Below are 20,684 nucleotides of genomic sequence, written 5' to 3'. Positions count from 1 at the left end.
CATATTACAAAGCAAAGACACAAAAACAGAACCAGTAAAATTCCTTTCCTTTCCTTTTCACTTTTTAAACAACATCATGGGGCTGCTAGATATACAAATATGAAATATGCTAAAAATCATGTAGCACTGTGCCACACCACATTACCAATAGTGAGCCAAGGAAGTGAGAGGAGAAACAACCATCATCATACATCAACATGGGCAATGGAAAAATCACTCTTATTTAGCAGTTGTCAATCATCTGCTGTCAAGCTGTGACACCCTTTCTTACTGAATACCATAGGGCTCTGGCTTGATGAAAATATCAAATAGAACTGATAAAAGGTAACAGAGTAGAGATTTGCCATCCAACTAAGAATGATACTAAATTTGTAGGCTCTTGAGAAGATAGACCCAAAATTCAAAGCCTCTGATACAGTGCAAAGCAGCTCTGAAAATGGCAAAACGAAAGGAACAGGACACAGAACGCAGGAGCCTGTTCAAATGCACAAATACAAAATCCCATTTACAATAATGATTAAACAATCAGCACTACAGAAAAAAGATGCAGAAGATATAACAGAATACCGATTAAGTGTGAGTCAGTAACTTAGTAGAAAGACAAAGCATGTACTATCTTTATATTTAATGCAAGAATTATGGAGGTAATCATTCTGCTGTACTCCAAATTGTCAAAACCTTAATCAAATACTGCACCAATTACACTGCTCCCAATTATTTAAGGAAATATATAGGACAACTCAGAGACCAAAAGAAAAGAATGAACATTGAGAAAAGAAGAAAGCATCTCCAAGGAAAAGTGTAAGTTCGATTAGTGTAAGGAAAAAAAAAAAAAAAAAAAAAAANAAAAAAAAAAAAAAAAAAAAAGGAGATAGGAGGAGACAAACATTTTCTAATTCTTAAAAAGGCTGTTATAAAAGAAGTTTTGAACACATCAACTAACAGAAAACAAAGTCAAATAAACCTAAACTACAGAGAAACAAACAAAACAAACAAAAAATACTGAATATTCAGAAAAACTTCCTAGAGTAATAACCTATCAGAAGAAGTTTTCTAGGGATGTTTTAGAATTTCTATAGAGAAGATGATTTTGTTTCATATATCATCTATTAATAATATCTTCTTGATCTTTATCTTTCAGAAAAAATTTCCACTAGCCATCAATTACTGACTCATTTTATTATGTGTTTCATAATAAAACTTAAATCTCAAAGAAATTGATTTCTGACAAGTAGAGAACATTTCACAAAGGTAAACTCCAAACTTCAAGAAAGAAAAGATGGTAGCTTAACCTACTGTACATTTTAAAGCAGATCAGAATGTTAGCTATCTGTGAAGGATTTTCTCTACTCATTTGAATTAGTTTTTAAGCATGAGAATTTATCAGTTAATTCTCTTCTGTTCCTCTGCTAAAGTTTAAACTCATTCAGAAGAAGACTAAAATAACAGAAATGAACCTAAATAGCTTTTTAAGTATGCCTTTACTTAGACTACACTAAAAATTAGATTTACAACGTAAAAATACATTGTATCTATGATTTTGAATATAGCTAAACATCTACACTATGACAACCTGAAATAAAGCGTGTTTAAATAAGATAACACCTAAACAATGTTGCCTGGAGAACTGAACTGTTTTGTAAGAGAGGGAATTGGGTAGCACATACCTTATCATGGCCAGTATCTCCTCCTTTTACAATATCTGGAGCCATGTATTCTATTGTTCCGCAGAAGGAATATGCTCTCTCATTCTATTAAAAAAACACAATTTTATATCAAACAATATTATTATACAACTCATAAGGGAAAATATGGCTAACAGTTCCAAGATGCTGGCAGCAACTCTTCTTCAGATAGCTCAGAACTGCTAGCTAAATCATATTCCAACATACGTAGAGATGTATCACCAAATGCTACAGAATATTTACAATCCCTTATGCAAAATATAGAATATTGTATGTCTGTGTGGCAGTCTAAACGTATGCACACAAAATCTAACGTATTGGTATTTAAAAGACATTCTCATTAAGTCTAAATGAGCTATACATTTCAAAACCGCACCATATTCCCCAAGGTAATAAAGCCACATTCTCAAGGCTGCAATATCAATACTCTAAACAATCAACGAAAACCTTTAGTTAAAAGGAGCAGTCAACTATACACTTTTACAGTCTGGCTAAATCAGATACAAGATGGGTTCCCTATACTTAGGCATTTATTACGACCTCAAAACCTGTAGCCTCCTTCCGCGACACACACATATATAAACACCACAACATTCTCTCAAGAGGAGACTTGGAGAGAGACAGAGAGAGAAAGAGAAAGGCAGACAGAGGTGTAAATTCAATGTTATTCTAGACACTGAAGTTACTGTTTTGATTATGCTCACGACTAGGCTGTTGTCCCAGGCATGTATAATGGTTCCCTGTTAGCGATTTACCTGTGAGGTCAACATGAGGTCATGCTGTACCTTGCTAATGACGAAAGCACATGTGTTTGGGCCATGCAACATTGCTCCTCCCTTATCCTTCAAGCTTCTAGCATTTGGGGGAGAGATCCTGACAGGTCCTTTAAAGAAGAGTGTTCAAAAAAGCAAATATTTCAAAAGTCAGGTTTTACATTTGTAGATTCAGATTTGGAGTTTAAAAACAGGTGCTACATAAGAGAAAGCACTACCCTAATGAGAAGAAGCATCTTAAATTAGAAATAGTGCTCAGTGCTGTCCTGAGGTGTAAAAATTAAACAGTCCAACAGCATACTATTAAACTGTATTTATTAAAATACACATACTGTGACTGAGTGGGTTTTTTTGGCTTTTTTTTTTTTTATTCTTTTGGTTTCTTTTTTTTTGTAGAAGGGCATTTAAACTAGCTCTAGGTCTTAATTTGTTTTAATATTAACTCGAAATACTGATTCTGAAACAAAACATAACAAACTCTTTTCCTGCATGATTCCACTGTCTTTTCACACAGTTATTGTTCCTCTTTCATTTTCCCCCACACCTGTTACCTATACGAAAAGCAAAAACAAACCAAATAAAAAAGCCTTCAAGAAGACCTAGCCCTTCATCCTAGCATCAGCCAATCTCAAGCTACTCATGGGGCTCCCTGCTTATTTCCCTTTCAGCTGGGGGTCAAAAGGCAGGGAAGTGAAATACATAAACCCAAGCTTTTTTCCCCACTGTGCTACCTAGCTGAAGACAATGCAGCCCATATGAGGTTTCTGAAAACAACTTATCATGTTGATATATCAGAAGAAATCAATGAGAACTATCAATCTACAAATGCTGTAAACAATCTTCAAAATTATGTATTTTTGCCTCCATGCTGTATAATAAAATTAAGATCCAAGATACTGGAGTGACAAGAAACAGACTGGGGAGTTGTATTTGAAAATAGATAGTGGTACAGCAGAACCCTTATGATCTCAGGTATCTATTACCTGAAAATACTTTTTGTTGGTGAGAAGCAAGGTCCACTAAAACATTTCTAAAGAATCAATCTGATTATTGGTTGTTTAATTAACAGCTTTAAGTTATATTTTCTTAGAGGGTGGTGGTTCTCATTTTAAACTGTATTCACTTTTTTAATTTTTTCAAGAAGATTAAAAGTCACAGTAATGTAATAATTCATCCTCCAACAAATAGTTTAATGCAAAAGATGTGCGTTCTGGAACAACTTTTGGATTTATTTCTCTTTAAAATTAGTATCTGAAGAATTCTTACTTCCCTTACAAAATGAAATGCTTAAAAATCTAAGAACAATTTTGAAAAAATAGACTGTATCAAATAATTTGTTATGAATAAGTTTCAACAAGAAATTCCAACTAATAAGTTACTCTGAATCATAAACAGGTATTTATAAATAGAAAGCCCTCTGGGATACATCTGTAATGAGGCTTATATGAATTCCAACTTCTATGCCACGGACAATACGTGCTTGGCATCCGTTAGCTCTTGCTTCTTTTTTTCTGCTTAAGGGTAGTCTAGTGCTGGAATTCAAGGCCAAATAGAGCCAAGAGGAGGAAAGCAGATGATTATCACAAGCAGTATTCTAAGCAAGAAATTAAGTCGTGAATTGGAACATAGCATTAGATAAGAAAAAAAGGGGACCCATTGAGCACGTTCTTTCCAACCCTGCTGTGCTGTTACATATGCCAGCTTTTATATTCCAGAAGGCAGCTTAAAGCTGTTGCAAGGAGTTGACACCAACCATTTACAGCTTCTTACCTAAGCACAGGAAAACAGCTTAAAAGTCTCTATTACTCCCCAGAACATTAGAAAGGACAATTTGTCTGAAAGCAAAGCCCTCTGGGTTACATAAAAATCGACACAGATTTGCTTTCATTAGATGCTCTGCAGTAAACACTGACTTCAGACAGCCAAAGTCACAGAGTCTGGATACATCTCCAGCTACACTGTTTTGTTAAATCACAGGCCACAGCAATTACATCTAGCTGTTGCTTACAGAACCTGATTTTTGTAGTATTAAGTTCACTAGGAACGCTTAGGTAAACTTACTGTCAAGCATGCATTCTCCAGGGAGTCGCAAATAGTCTTTATGAGTATGAATTATATGCAATTTTAAAACCATTTTGCAGAACGTCACTCCAAAACCATTGCTTCCCTTTTTTTTTTTGTATTGGGCATATCTTAACAGTAGCTTATGAAAGTCATGGAAGTTGTACTTTACCATTCATGTATGGAATCACATTGCACTCACTGATCAAATACGCAGTCCAAGAACAATTGAAAATGAACACAATCCAAACCTATTTTGTATCATCTTGATTTTGTCCCCCCAAAGTTGCAACTCGTGTAACATTTTTACATGAATCCATACTCCAGAATCCACTGGAAAACATTTAATACTTTCATATTATGAGCACTAGAATGGGAAAGGAAATTACTAAATGACAACTGAAATCTAATTATCTCCTCATGAATTCACACTGAAAATGTACATTTTTTAAGTCTTCCCAAGCTTTTCCAGAAGGCAGAATATATGTTTTCTTCCTCAGCCGGTCATCACAACAAAGACCAATTTGACCAACAAAGACCAATCCCTCCTTTGAGCTGCAGAAGCCTAAACAATCATGCACTAAGGAAATAAGTTGGAAGGGGCCTAACCCATCTCCAATAAGACTGAATGTGACAATGCAGGCTTGTGCCTGGAAGCCCATCGTGCACGTTTGCAGTCAGCAGTGCTTCCACGTTTACAGATAATCTGGAGGCAGTCTTCACTCTTCCAGCAAGCAACAGCTGGTCTGGGTGTTTTTTCTTTACCAAGGTCAGCATCATTCCCAAATGTGTTATTACACTATAGCACAGGAATAAGAAGTGGTTATTTGGAACACTTCAGCTGCCTAAGAGTGAATCAACTGATACACACTGAATTTTGTTAGGAGCACCTGAGCACTGAGTAGCCTTTCACTGAATTGGTTACACTGTCAGTCAGCTCATTCTGTTGAACCTTTCCCCTATTAAATTAAGAAGGAGTGTTATATAACCTTAAAACTTACCCTTTGGAATGAGCAGCACACTGACACTGGGATGTGCCTATATAAACTACTAGGCAGCTTAAGTGCTCTAGTAGTACACACAGGGCAGACCTCAAATTTTTCCCATTCCACACAGTATGGTATAAAACGCAAAGAGCACATTCCACTGTGTTCCTTAAAATCATTTCATCGGATATGAGCATCCTAGTGAAATGCTACTGCTTTAATTTGCTAGACTCTTTTTAACATCATGTCTATATGATTCCTGTAGTCATTTCTCCAGAATACCAATTTCAGTATCCCACTCTCCTTTTCTCTCACAGGGAAAAGGGAGAGACCATATTAGTCTTTCCAACCAGGAAACACAGACAGCAGCTAACCACTGACAGTTCTGGAACACAGAATTAAAACTCTTTGTTACTATCCAGAACAGAGGTGCAACATGGATTACCATTTCTGTCAGAAGAAAATTGCTTCAAAGACAAAAAACACAGAACGGTGTCCACCGCATCAGGCTGTATGTTCACAGACCACAGACTGCATCAGAGATCAAAAACTCCTCCAGAATTCAACCAAGTGCTAGCAGAAGAAAGGAGATATTGCACCATCATTGCCCTTGTTCTCTAATGAGCTCCCTACTCAATAAACAAGCAAGAAAAAAACAAAACAGCAAAACCAAAGAACAAACACATGATGACACTGGCTAAAGAGGAGGAAGAAACAGTATTTCTTTGCAAAGAGCAAGCAAACTCACAAGTACTGTAAGAGCCAGACTGACAGGCAAATAGTTATTTATACAGTGAGAGGATGTGCCCTTACGAGTACATCTCTCACTCTACAGTAATGCAAATTTAATTTAGCAACATGTTTAATAGTAGCTCTGACATTAGTTCTGAAATTGCTTAATAGGTTATAACCAGATGTGTAGAACAAGAGGGGTAATTCTGAAGTTAACTGCAGGACTTAGATGAGACCTCAGGAGAGACAAGGACTCAAATGGAGAAAAAACGCTCTTGAAAAAACTTATCCTGACTGAGACAAAGTGCCTTCTGGCTCAATTTGAATAAAGGGATGCTCTGTTTTGCCCGATTTAAGAAGTTACTGTGTAGGGAAGAAGTGCTAATTGAAAATTTCAATAAAAAAAGCTCACACAGCCCAGATGCACTGGAAATGTCTGTAATTCAAAGTCCTAATACACCCACTTTGCCTTTTAGTTAGCCAGGGAGTGCAATCAAGCAGCTGAGTCTTCTTGAGCACTGAGTGCTTAAGTCCTCTCTCACTGAGGAAAAAAATAAGACATATCTGTATTCTGAAACACAGGACAGGTTTGATTGCTTCATTAGCATTAAGAGAATGAATTAAAACCCATATATCACAATAGCTTTACTCCTACTTGTGAACGCAAAGCCCAGAATTCCTTCAGTGAAGAAAACATCTATTATAAACTGTTTTCATGAAGTTCTGCATGCTCCAAAGCTAACAAAAAGTGAGATCCCTAAGAAAGGGTAGATGAAGCGGGCAGAATGGCTGAAGGGCGCTGAACGAAATGCTCCATCCCTTCCCATCACAAACGGTAGCAAAGCTAAGCTGAACAGAAAAATATCAAAAAGAATATAATAAAAGACAGTGAAAAGGTACTGATACGGGACTGAGGACAGACAGTTCCAGAAACCTAGTGAAAACCTGCATTATTTCATTAAATGCACCTGAAAAATCTATGTCTGTGTTGTAATACTCAGCGGAAGAGAGCTCCAGACTGAAAGTATGGGTAGACAACTGGCTGAATGACAGGGCCAAACAACAGACACAAGTGTTAAGGACCTTCCCAGTGAGGAGGAGATCCCAAGGGAAGCTGTGCTGTCACACAGTGTCGTAACTCCTGAGTAAGCAGAGACACACAGCAGCTCAGAGATGAAACAGAACCAAGCTGAGGCAACCTTATCCTTCAGGAACTGAGCTCTGCTTAATTGGAAGGTGTGTCTTGTAATTAGCACCCTTATTCATAGGCCTGACAGACAGCACGTCCATGTCAGCTTGGAGGAAAGAACAGGGAATGGCTGTCAGAACTCCCATACGGGAAGATCTAGGCCCAAACAGGCAAGGGATATCCAGAGCACTTTTCAAGACAACAGAGACATCAGTGTTGGGGAGGAAAAAAAAATGCTGCTTTGGTTTCTGCGAGTTGACAGAACAATTTATAGGAGTTTTTGAACTTCTATACTTGTGTCCAGGAACACAAGATTTTGTTTCAGTCCTTGGGACTACACAAAGCAAAGCAAAGCAAAACAAAACCTTGAAAGATGACCAAAGAGGTATGAATACTGGAAAGGGTAAGTCTAGATAAAGCTTGCTGAGAACCTGCAAAGAACAACCAGACATCCGATCCAGGCCGCCTGGATCTGAGGTTCAATGTACTGTAGTACATTGTTTTGTTATGTGGGCACTGAGCACAGGGAGAATGCCATACAAATACTCTCTGGAAAAAGCCTGAGCCCTTGTATTTGTACTTCTGAAGTACAAATGTGGATAGGGAAACCACTCAATTGACTTAATACGGTTATTCTATCATCTGGAGAAATTATGTTTTATGTTTAAATAGATCATCTCTGAAGCATTTTTCAACATAATTGATTAATTACGTTCAAAAACATGTGCCACTGCTCCAACTAGCATTTGGGTTCTACAATCCCACGCTTTATTGGATTCACAATAGTCTTTGTGTAAACACGTTTTGGCCAAACGATAATTCTCAAGCTTTCACTGAGGCCGTTCTGTTGAGTATTCACAGTTTAGGACCCGCTCTTCCAACTAAATGAAAGGTCACCTCTGAAAAAGAACAGATGGCTTCTGTTCTCCAACTACTAAATGCACAAAACTCTGTTCTTAACTAAGCAGGACTACTGCCCTGAACACCAGACTTGATATATTCTGAAACCATGTATCACATTCATCAGAACTGTGAATTTGATCTCCTTAAATGGATTTTGCAACATTTTAAAGGAAACATACTCTTTTCCAAATGTTTTTGAAAACACCAGGTATTCTCCAGCATCTCCTTGATAATAAGAGCTATGTTAGGATACAGCTAATCCATACAGAATTGTGCACTGAAGGTTTGGGTGAAGGCTTGGGTGAACCATCAGACACACAGTTTACAGTGGAAGATTTTCAGAATTGCCCTTTACTGACCACTGTGTCGTTCCAGTTCTCCACTATTAAATTCTCTTGGACTTTCATTTACGTGACTTTTAAGATTTTTAATAAATATTCCATAAAAGATAGCTTAAAAACTATATATTTTAAGTGTATTCCATATTTATGAAGAAAAATAAAAAGAAGGAAAGAAATACCAGGTACTGGCAATGGTTGGTCCAAAGAACAGGGAGACAGCCTTTGGGGTGGTAATGATGCCTACACTGACAAGTTGTCAAAAATCTTCAAAAAATATTTCAGAGTTATATATGTAATAAAGTTAAGCTTATTCCAGCTAAATACATTTTTTGTTTGTTTTTAAATGAGTACTTGGTTTCATTCAGGCATCAGGCTTTGGTGCACTTTACCAACAACAGATTTGCAAATAAAACCTGGGTTATATCTTATTCCAATTTCTTCACAACTGGGCACAAAATTTACCCTTTTGGATGATAATGAATAATACTGTAACGAATTCTATGTGGATTGTCCATCGTGTTATGTATGTATAACCAAATATTGAACCCGAAGAAAACAAATCGCAATTCCTTTCACTCCCCCCCCCCCCCCCCCAAAAAAAAAATCCAGAAAAAAGGGGGGGGTTGTTTTTGCTGTTTCAAAAAGCTTTAACAACTGAAATTTCACAAAATAAGACAGTTGTTTTTAGAGAAAAGCAGGCATTTTGTGTGCAAGTAACTGTTCTTTGTAACAATCCTGTAACTGAATTCAGAAATGCCTAATTGTACAGGTCAGGAGGGTGGAATGGAACCAAGAAAAACAGGCAAAAGTTATTCCTTCCAGGCTACTCTCAGAACTGACACTTCTGGAATACATTGGGAAAATTCTCCAAATCAACCCAAGAATTGTGTATTGCTTGTCATTTTGTCAGGCTTAATTCCTAGGCTTGATCACACTTGCTAGTGGCTACGTGAAATTGCTTCATTCACTAAATCCGATTTCATCACTATAAAAGTTTTCAAAATGTTACAACCCAGCAAGATAACAAGAACTCTAATTGTTGCTTGAGGCACTTTGAAACTGTGTAGCAAGCTTTAATATGGATTTTAACCTAAAACATATACGGTATTTCTACTTGCATAATTCTTCATTACACAGGTAGTAAAATTCTTCCATACCAGCTTTTAGATCATGTACACCAAAACACATGAAAATCATGGTTGGTCTAGAAATCTGCATACCTTGAGGCTACTCTTTAAGCAATCATGTAACTAGTTATACATGATGTGAATTCATAAAGCTTGTAACTCATGTGGGCTAATACTTAATTCTGCAAACACTCACGGCTGGGGATAAGTAAAATCCCACAACTGTTTCCTGGAAACAGTTCTTGCCTTCAATAAATTGGAAGCAATGTGCAGGCAATATGTATGACAACAACAACAAAAAAACCAGTCTCCACAGGATTTAAAGCTTCAAACCAGTTGTCTGGAACTGGAAAAGTTATGATCAATATAAAAACATTGCTCTGAATTTTATTTAGTGAATAAGATCCTAGACATTCTAGTACATATAATCTCTATAACACTTTAATCTTTATTTTGTTATAAATAAATATTTATAACCCAATATTTTCCATCTGATGCAAGATTTTTATTACCAGCAGCGTGGCATGTGGCTATTTCTTGTGAGTTATAACAAGAAATGTCTCTGCACAAGTAGTCAAGTGGAGAAGGGAATATACAGAACATCAGATTTACAATTGATTCGACACTATAGTACCATAACGCCTGCTTACAAAAAGTAAGCTGGTTTGATTTCTAAATAATGCTTCACAGTAAGATTACAGGAATGCTTTGCTTCTGGCTCCCAAGTTCAGCAGAAGTTTGGTTGTTGGACAACAAACTTCTGAGAAGAATTACACACAACAACGTCTCATTTCTGTAGCCACTAATGTTTCCTAAGTAAATCCATAAAATGACCTCAAAGGCACTTGTTTTCTCCTGGGATAAGACTGGAACCAAGGATGCTTCACCTTTTGTGCTGGGAAATATTTCCCTCATCTATAAGAGCATACAAAAATCTTCATGTACACAGATTTCATATGTCTAAAAAAGGCTATGCAGTAGACTTTTCACAATAGATTAGGCCTTTCTGGGTATCTTTGATATCTGCAGCAAGACTGCTGTGAATCATGCCAGATATCTCACAGACAATGTTACACTGAACAAATCCAGAATCATTTCTGAAGAACAGGTCAATATTTGTTCTTAAAATTACTCTTTACTTTTGTGGAAGGATTTTGTGGTAGGATCATCAAAACACTCACTGCACCTAAGAAGAAGCATCTTACACAAACTCTAAACAAGAAACCCACAGAATAAATTCTATGATTCAATGCTTCTTTTCAGGTGGTGCAGCACCTGTTACTACAAGAGAATCTAGCTGGAGTAAAGACAAGCTGCTCAGAGACATACAATAGATTACACAGATGATAGACACAGAACAAACTGTATGTACAACTAACATCTATAGTAGCTTCTGATTATGACTGCAGGAAAAAAAATGCTTAGGAGGGCAACTTTGTCCCAGAACATGCAGAGTACTTCACTTTTTATTTAAAACTTTTTATTAAAAAGTTTTTATTAAAAACTTTTTATTAAAAAGCCTCTGACACTAATTCAAATCAAATCTGTGAAAGTTCCATCACACTCTGCATAAATACTTGTAACTGATACCCAGTCAGGACTGTGATAGAATCAGTGCATCACATAACTTCACATGAACAAACCATCCCAACCGAGATGGAGGGTTACACTTCCACAGAAGGTCTCACTCGAGAAGGTGAGGCAGAACAACAGACTTCATTTTGGAACTCGATAACGATATAGATAAGTGGATTACAAGAGGAAAGGGCATGCTAATAAGGCAGTCAAGCTCTTTGTGTGTGTATTTACCAGTATTCATGTATGAGGAATAGCTTCAGCCATAATAAATGGCTGCAGGCTGCACCTAGCTGAGTATCTTGCTTACCTTATCCTCTGACTATCTCCTGGATGGGCCTCAGGTCTCCCTCATTGTCTAGAGCTTGTGTGGCAACCACTGGACCACCGGCTGGTCCTGTTACTATCACTGGACTTGCTCTGCTCTTCTTGTGTGGGGACTGCGGGATCATGGCATGGTCAGGGAGGATATGAGGTCCCTGACTGCTCTGTTGTCCTGGTTCGTTCCTCCTCACACCACCTGTCCACTTGCTGCTCCCCAACAAACTAAACTGGAACCACAGTTCCTGTGGAAATTGAGACTAATGAACTTAAGCAGTTGAAGCATGTGGCAGTACAGAGAGCATCCCTCAATGGACAAGCAGTAAATTGTCTATAAGCTGCTAGGGGCAATCTAATGGCTCATGTCATTAGTTTAATGAGAAAAACAAGGATGGAAGCTAAATCAAAGAACATACCTTAAACAGAAACTGATTTGTCATGTCAGTCATAGCAGAGGTGACTTCTGTAGACAGGAAAGTCTCAAGGAAGAATGAAAGGCCTAGATTTCATGCAGGCCTTATACATTTGGCAAGTTTTAAGGGCCATGCTATCTGAAAGTAATTTTACTGATATTTACTTCAAAGATTTTGTAAAAATGTTTACATGGAAATTAATTAGATCTGCAATATAGTTCTTTGCCATTAGTTCAGCAGCCCAGAAGAACAATAATTAATAGTAACAATTTATGTTTTCATCAGTCTCTTCATGGAGACTAAACAACAGCTCAAATGGCAGCAGCAGGTTAGCAGTACACCAGTTAGACCATTCCACTGCATTCCACAAAATGAAGATTGAAGTACTAAAATAAAGCATTAGGCTAGTCCAAGAACAGTTGCAATAAAACAGGTAAAGGGTACTCTATAAGTTCTAAATGACATCACAAAAATAAATAATTAAAAAAGCATTTCTAAAGTTGCTTGAAGCAGATAAAAAAATAAACAAAAAACACCCTATCTTGTTGGCTGTTCCTACTTCAAGGAGCAGATAAATCAGAAGCACCTCGTTCAACACTATCTGTCATGTTACAGAGCTAGAGAACATCAACGATTTTGCTTTCAAAAGAGACAGGGAGTGAGATTACTGATTTTCTCAAGCAAGTCTGAGATCTGCCTGCCAGTAGCTACTGTCAGAACAAACACTTTGAGCGTAAGAACAGCTCAACGCAGCACAACAGATGCAGAAGACAAGCCAGGTAAAGGCACTGCGTGCCAGTGAAGAAACACGTGCTCCCTACAGCTGTGGTAACCCATGTGGAGTGGAGAAGCCTCTTTCAAAGAATTAGATAAAGGCTGTGTTGACTTGTGTAGAGCAATTGGTTGATACCACTGCGACGAAGTGCCAAGAAAATTAATAATAAAGAACTTTAAAAACTAGTTTCTGATTTGTAAACCAAACAGATAACAGAGAATAAAACAAACAACAACAAAAATCACACAAAGGTTCCACCTCTGAAAGCAAAAGAAACTCAGAAACAGCACATTACTGTGTGGGAGGAATGCAAGCACACATTGCTTGCGTCCCAGATGAACATTTTGTACTGGGTTCAAAATTCCAGTTTCTGGAAGGTCTGATTTCTAAAACATCAATTTTTGAGAAGACAAAGAGGTAAGAGTACAAAAACATGCAAAATTCAAAAAATTTTTGCTTCAAACAGAGACAAAATTATAAGGTATTAAAAAGTACTGATTCTCTGAAGAATTTTACAAGCTGCCACTGCAAATCCAGAAAATCATTTTAAGAAAAACAGCTTATAGAAAAAAAGGCATAGAAGATGTCACATAAACACTTACTGAATCAAACAGCACCAAAAGTTAAGATGGAGGAATAGGAGCAGATGATTTTGCTCAAGCATAAACCACCTTGTTCTAAACTCATTTTCCTGTGGTCATGAATCTCTGGTTATGTAACTTTTGCACCCATGGTTGTCCAAGTTTCACTGAGCTTTTAAGTATTTGCATTAATTCAAGAGATGAAAAAAATCATTAGAAACTCATCACTGAAGATGGTGGATTTTGCCCTCAAAAGATTATCTTCCCCGATCCTTTCCTCCTTTTCTGTTTCCCAGAAACAGACTTTTTCCAATTTGACTATCAATGCACTATTCTAACATCTGGTAGAAGATATCAATACACACGTGAGTATTTCTCTTCAAACTACAATTTATGTGCCATAGTAGACAACCCGACAGCAATCACTACAGGAAATTAGGATTTATCTAGTCAGAATTCTTAGTGACATTTAGATATTTTCAAAATCTGGATGGAAAAGATTTTATGTCCCAGTCTTCTGCTTTATTGTTCCATGCTAAACAAAAGCTCAGTCTATGACAAGTTCTGAAAAAGGGGCACCCCTGAGGCTAAGGTAACATAAGTCATCTGACCTGATCCTCACCTGAGTCATTTGTTTTTAGAAAGTTTGGTATATTCTCAGTATTCAAGTTCAGGTCGCCAACAGAAGACAATGAATTAGTGTCAAAAGTCTTTCTTAACGTTGTTTCATTTCCCTTTCCAAAGGAAAGGAAATAATGAGTAAGTGTCCAGATCTGTAACCAACATTAACTGCAGTGAACCATCTTTGGAGTCCTGCTAACTCTTTCATACTTTATGTCTTCGCTTCAGACGGGGGGAAAAAATAAAAGTATAAATTTATTGCCGGTAACTGTGTGCCATTTGTACCACTGAACAATTATTTAACCAAAACACAGGTAGAGAGTCATCAGCACCACAGATTATCCTAACTTACCTTTAACTCACCCCCCTCCATTTTTTTTCCAGAAATTTCTCAAATGTCAAGTTAGTAACCATTTGCACATTAGTTCACATTGATACAAAGGCTCTGTTAAAATCAAAATAACAGCTTATCTACTATGTCACACAAGGGAGGTAAGAGTTCAGTTGGGTCTAAAGTAGAGAGGCAGCATTCAGTTCTCCTTGTGTTCCAGCTTTGATCACGTTTAAATTGCTCAGAATGTATGTATGAATCTTTCAACTTCAACTATCAAAACCCAGAAGGGAATCGCACATTTTTGTCACTTATATGAAATATCATTTAAAAGATCACATTAGACCCACATTAAACCAAAGACCAAACCGATAACTAAGCTAAACAGATATTAACAAAAACCAAAGCAATGTCAGCATACAAGTAGATCTATTGAGATAAAAATATAAAAATGCTGTAACCGGACATCCAGAAGACAATAAAGATACTGCAAATGAAATAAGAGAGTAAAAAGCAAATTTGGGGGTGGGGGGAAGAATTGGCTTGAGGGTAAATGAAAGATTCTTCAAAAAATAAAAACACTGAAGTGAAATGAACCTGAGAATGCAGTGGAAGTCTCAATACAAACTCTGTTAGACCTGATTTTTTTGGAGATGAATTATTCATTTTATTGTCATCTGCAAAGATATTCTATATTCTACACCCCTATTAGACAGAAAGTCAGCTGAGATGCATGAAAGCATATAAAGGAAAACGTCCTTTTTTTTTTTTCCCCCTCTAAATTTCCTTGCAATTCAGTTGCAAGTTTAAAAGACTGACTCTGACCGAACTTATTTTATCTTCATAAAGACTAAAAGGTTTATCTTTAGTAAGACTAAATTTTCATCAATGCGATTATTATTACTAACAAACGAACAGAAGATTATTAATCTTCTCAGTGAAGTTGTTTGTCTTCAACAAATAGCATTGTTTTAATTATAGCTTGAATTCTGATAAGTATTTCACACCTAACTGCCTCTGGGTTATCCTGTGTTAAATTCATTTTTGTTCTACTAAGCGACTCTGCTATTTCTTCCGTTTGCACACAAATATTACTGAACTGACTTCATTTTAAAGATACACAACAAAGGCAAAAGAATAGACTACTTCACTTGTACAGAACAAATTCAGTTTTAGATAAATAGTAACATAAAATTCTTAATCAGTTTTTAAGAAAATGTATGTTTTAGTCACTTGAAGCAGAAGTATTTGGATTTGCAATCCCATGTTATACACACTTCCACACAACCATGGCAAACCCAGAGAAAGGTTTGCCGGAGCATTCTACTATTCCTCATATTCATGGCTTCAGTAACTGCATGGTACAAATCAAGAGGCTTCCTCTTCCTAGAAATCACATGCATTGGCTTTCTTTCACTCAGAGTAGTCAGCAAAAACAGTTTCCCATTTCTAGGCTTGTGAACAGTCATTTCATCTGCAATACTGTTTTTAAAGAGTTTGCTCTTTTTATTATAAAACAGCTAGTCTTAAATTCTAAACTGCCCTGGCATCTGGAGAAATTTAAAAAGCATCAGCTAGAGCAGAGATAATGAAAACACCAAAATGATACAAAACCTTTTGAAACTTCCAGATCCCTGATAAGGAATTTTCTCAGACAAGAATTCTAAATATATATTCTAAATAAAATATATTCTAAATTTGTAGCTAGCAAAATTCTCACACATAATGTGAGACCAAAAAATTGCCCCAAAAAAAAAAAAAAAAAAAAAAAAAAGGCTATTTTAAAACGTCTTCGATCAAATAACGTGTAAGGTCTCAGAAAGTACCTCAGAAAAACTATAGGAATTCTAGGTGTATACATAAAAGTGATATTATTCAAGCAATTCTAATCATATACTATTCTTAGCCTAAAAATATCTTGTTTCGGGAAACAGAATCCAAACAACGGGTTACTAGACTAAATGCCACTTGCACAAGCCTACCTTGTCCGTGACAGAAATTGTGCAAGCAGCAGAGTGGGCCTGGGAGGAAGGGTGAACGACTAGGGAAAAAGGAAAGCATATTGTTCTGGTTAAAGTGCACGTGCTATCCTCTTCTTCATCCATCTTGCATAGTTGTTTAATTTTATTTATACATGCTATCCAACAAGCATGAAAACAGAAAAAGCTATATGAAGTCTATGTAATTATATGGGCAAATGTTACTTCTTAGCAAATACATCAATTCTGATGTAATAAATGTTGTTTGGAACATGAATTGTAAGTGTTCTGCTAGTAGATGAATTGTCTACAGACATTAGAGTATGAAATGTCTACTTCCATGTACAACTGGGTCATTCTAATCACAACTTCATGTCTTAATTATAGTGGTATATATGAAAATTGTAGTGAAGTGCAGATAAATTCTCAGATTTGGAAAGCAAACATTAAAATGGCAATTATGCTTTCTCCTTAAATACTTCAAATGTTTAGGTTTTTGACAGGGAAGACAAATACAAAACATGGAGGATAATAAGGGAAAATATGGGTAAATGCACAGATTTCTGTGACAGACATGAAAACAGAATGGATAAGAGTCAAAGGAAGCAACATTAAATGACCAAGAATCTAGAAGGATTTATTTTAAATGATTAGAGAAGGAGAACAGATTCAGAATGAGAGTTTGGGGGAAATACAGAAAGGACAGGCATCTCTGATGCTTAGCCAAGTCCTCTTTTTTTTTTCTTGCTGCTTTTAAGGGACCTCCTGAAAGTGATCATAGACGGGAAAGAAGCATTTTTTTCCCTAAAGCCATCTGTTTTGAAACTCTAAAGAAATTCCTGATTAATTATGACATGTTCTTATTACATGGAAGATTTCTCCTCAACTCTTGCCTAGTGCCTGTAAGACTATTCCTTTTTCCTCCCACAAGCACAGTAACATAATACAATTCAGTGCACTCTGCCCAGTAAGCCCAGCACAGCTCTAAGCAGGTCCTGCTGCTCTCACCACAGCTCTCATTACTGTTCTTTTCTGCTGAAACTGCCCCGCTCTTCTTTGTGCTTCCTCCCTTGCACTGGTCTGACAAACCACTCCAGAACCCTTTTCATTCCAGTTATTTCTCCTCCTGGAAATAACTACAATTTAAAAGGAATACTGACATATTTGTACAATTTCCCTGCTTCAGAAAGTTACATTTTATATCTCCTTTGAAATGATGTCCCCAAATCCTACCAATTTCATTTGGAATGTGAATAGTTTGGAGGAAACTACAGTTATCTACTTTTAGAAATCCCGTCTGCTGCTTGTAAGTGTCTTTCAAATCTGCAATTCCAGATTTCAGTCCTGTCATATCTAATGGTAAAGCCAAAAAACACCTAGCTTTAAAATCTCTCAAAATTCTGTGCATCTTGTTTTGGCTCTTTGAAATCTAAACAGCATATTTAGATATTAATCTCTACCTTTCAAATAATTAACAGTGAACTCTAACGGTCAGAGATCTCAATGTTTCTGCTATATGGTGCTAAGCCATACTTAAGAGATGAGCTTTTATGCTAAAAGCTTGCAATTAAACTCATCAAAAGTGACACAAAGACATGAGAAGAAGACAAGATAATAATACAATAATTATTATTAGCACAAATAAGAGTCATAGCACACCATTTGCCTAGTCACTTCAAAGCATTAGCACAGTCAAGCATTTCAAAAAGGCAGGTGAAATGGCAATGTAAGTGGTTTTGCAGACTTGTGGGGATCTGTTTTGCACAAAAAGGGCAGCAGGAACAAATATGAAGGTATTTCAGGGAAAACTAGGGCAGAGATGTCTGACAGTACTGCTAAGTCAAAGAGCAATGAATTGAAAGCTCCAAACCCAATAAACAAAGGACGGCTGTAATACTTAAAAACAAAGACTAGCAGCTTTTGTTCTACGAGGTTAAAGTCTAAAAGACAATTTTTATTCTCTCAAATGCATATAGGATTTCAGTAAGACAGAATTCGGTTCCGTGGTCTTGCTGAATTCTATTTACAATTACTGGAGATTCAAATACTCACCTCATCGTTAAGAAACTCCTTACTCAGACCAAAGTCTGTCAGCACCACATGGCCATCAGAATCAAGGAGAATATTCTCAAGTTTTATATCCCGATATATAATTCCCAACTGCAAGTAGATATAAAAGTAATATTTACAAATCAGTGTTAACCACACCAAGAAGACATCACTGAAGGCATCTAAGTTTGAAGCTAGCAAAATTCCCTCATTTAAAGTAATCTGGGAGAGGGGGTCGGGGGGCTGGGGGGGGGGAAGAGCCACTCACAAATTCACTTTCATTAAGAATTAAGATGTGTCCTTCTATTACATATTCCAAAGTTTGTGGGTTTTTTTTTTTTTGGCATTGTCATGCATTAATTGTAACTTTCTATGAATCTAAAGTCAGTGTGATATGCCTTTGCTCACTTTCTTCAAAGATTATTGCACTTTTGTCCTTGAAGTTGGGCAGGAACTTGAAAAATCTGCTGTTTAACTGTATCAACACAAGCACAACAAAACAAGAGTAGAATCAAAATGGGGTTCTTCATACTGACTACCAGCCAGCCTTACTGACATACTTAACACTTGACAAAGCTTAGAAACTAACAGGGAAAAAAAAAGAGAAAAGAAAATCACCACAACAACCACCATTTGTCAATAATCTTCCCCTTGCTCTTATAAATCTGCAATCTTACTCTGGTGCACAGGAAGAGACATTTCATGGGGAACTAGGACATATTTCTAATTATACAATTAATGCATCACACCAGTAGAAAAATCTACATTTGAATTTCAAGGAGTCTAAAAAAAACAGTCCTCCTCGCTAATTTTATACAATGTAAAAAGAATATTGGTGGTACAGAATGTGGATGATATTTCCAGGAAAACAGCACTGCAATAAAATTATTTTACCTTGTGTAGATGTTCAAGTGCCAAAACAATTTCTCCAATGTAAATCTGCACCTCATTTTCTGAGAACCTCTCTCTTTGTGAAAGGTGAGTAAACAATTCGCCTCCATTTATGTAGTCTAAAAGCAGAAAAACATAATTTCACCTTTTGATCACTTTTCTTATTGAAATATTAGTAAGTATATTAGTGAAATATTAGCAAGTATTATAGGCTACTAAATAGAAAGTTCTAGGAGGAGATACTTTCCTATTATTGTTGTTCAATAGTATTTCATAAATGTAGTACAATACTTAATTTCCTTCTCAGAGGACTGATGGAAGAACTTTACCAATTTTCAAAGCATTAATGAAATCATAAAAGGAACTTCAGATAACCATAAATTAGGATATATATATATTGTTTTTTAAAATAAGCCTTTTAGTTATTACATAAAAGAAAAAGAAGGGGAATTGATTAATTCATCTGCAAACACAGCATTTGTACACCCTTATGAAACACTTCAGCACAATGAGCCAGACTGACAAAAAAGACAATTCAAAACCAGCTACTAGGCAAAATTAAAAATAATCAACTATGGGCAATTAGAAATCTTTCCATTTGTAGAGGGGAATTTTGATGGCAAAACTTAATGTGTGGAAATAGTCCCCAGTGTAGCAGTCCCATAAAGAAACCATACTCCCATTCTTTACAGGATGCAGCACAGAAAAGAAAAACACACAAAGAAAACAAAGATATTTATTTCTAACATTTTTCAGTTGGAAATTCTAACGTTATAGCCAACATATAATGAAACAGGCATGCGTTAAGGTGAATTTCAAGAATACTTTAACAGAACTTGGTAAATAACTTCTATAGCCAGTATCACAGAATGCTGCTCTCAAGATGGTTTCACTGAAAGAAGACTATTTCTTTTTAAGATTGTTCCTTTGCATAAACCATTCCACATTATCCCAAGACTCAGCTGCAACTTTATAAATGTGGAGGGGTACCAAGTTCCAGCAAACAACAACTCTCTGCAGGGAAGCAGAGATGATCCTGGACAGCCTTCTAACACCTAAAACTTAGCAGACTCAGGCCTCTCAATACTCAAAGATGAAATGATTTCATAACCAAAGGCTTCAGCAGAAAATACAGAGCTGTGGATGTCATCTATCTGGATTTGAGCAAGGCTTTTGACACTGTCCCTCACAGCATCCTCCTGGKYAAGCTCCAAAGGTGTGRGAYMGATGTGTGGACGGGGAGGTGGATTAGGAATTGGCTCGATGGCAGGGTGCAGAGAGTGGTTGTCAATGGTGCGGAGTCCAGCTGGAGGCCTGTACTTAGTGGTGTCCCCCAGGGGTCAGTTCTTGG

The 20,684-nt window shown here is 36.6% G+C and overlaps 1 protein-coding gene across 2 annotated transcripts in view; it reads right to left on the bottom strand.

Annotated features, from left to right (window-relative positions):
- Positions 1-20,684, bottom strand: part of RPS6KA5 (ribosomal protein S6 kinase A5) — a 62,355-nt gene that overhangs the window by 19,628 nt on the left and 22,043 nt on the right. The window contains exons 4-6 of one of the 2 annotated variants that reach the window (XM_026046459.1): positions 19,337-19,452; positions 18,446-18,553; positions 1,668-1,751 (exon numbers count right to left, since the gene is read on the bottom strand). In XM_026046459.1, coding sequence (XP_025902244.1) covers positions 1,668-1,751; positions 18,446-18,553; positions 19,337-19,452 — 308 coding nt within the window. Of the gene's footprint in view, positions 1-1,667; positions 1,752-2,440; positions 2,549-18,445; positions 18,554-19,336; positions 19,453-20,684 lie in introns of those variants that run through there. The other variant, XM_026046466.1, reaches the window with a different exon arrangement.

Source organism: Nothoprocta perdicaria, unplaced genomic scaffold (genome assembly GCF_003342845.1).
Source record: "Nothoprocta perdicaria isolate Ctin4 unplaced genomic scaffold, notPer1 scaffold_108, whole genome shotgun sequence".
Classification (NCBI taxonomy): domain Eukaryota; kingdom Metazoa; phylum Chordata; class Aves; order Tinamiformes; family Tinamidae; genus Nothoprocta; species Nothoprocta perdicaria.
Note: the sequence above shows the minus strand (reverse complement) of the source record. Positions and strands in the feature narration are given on the sequence as shown.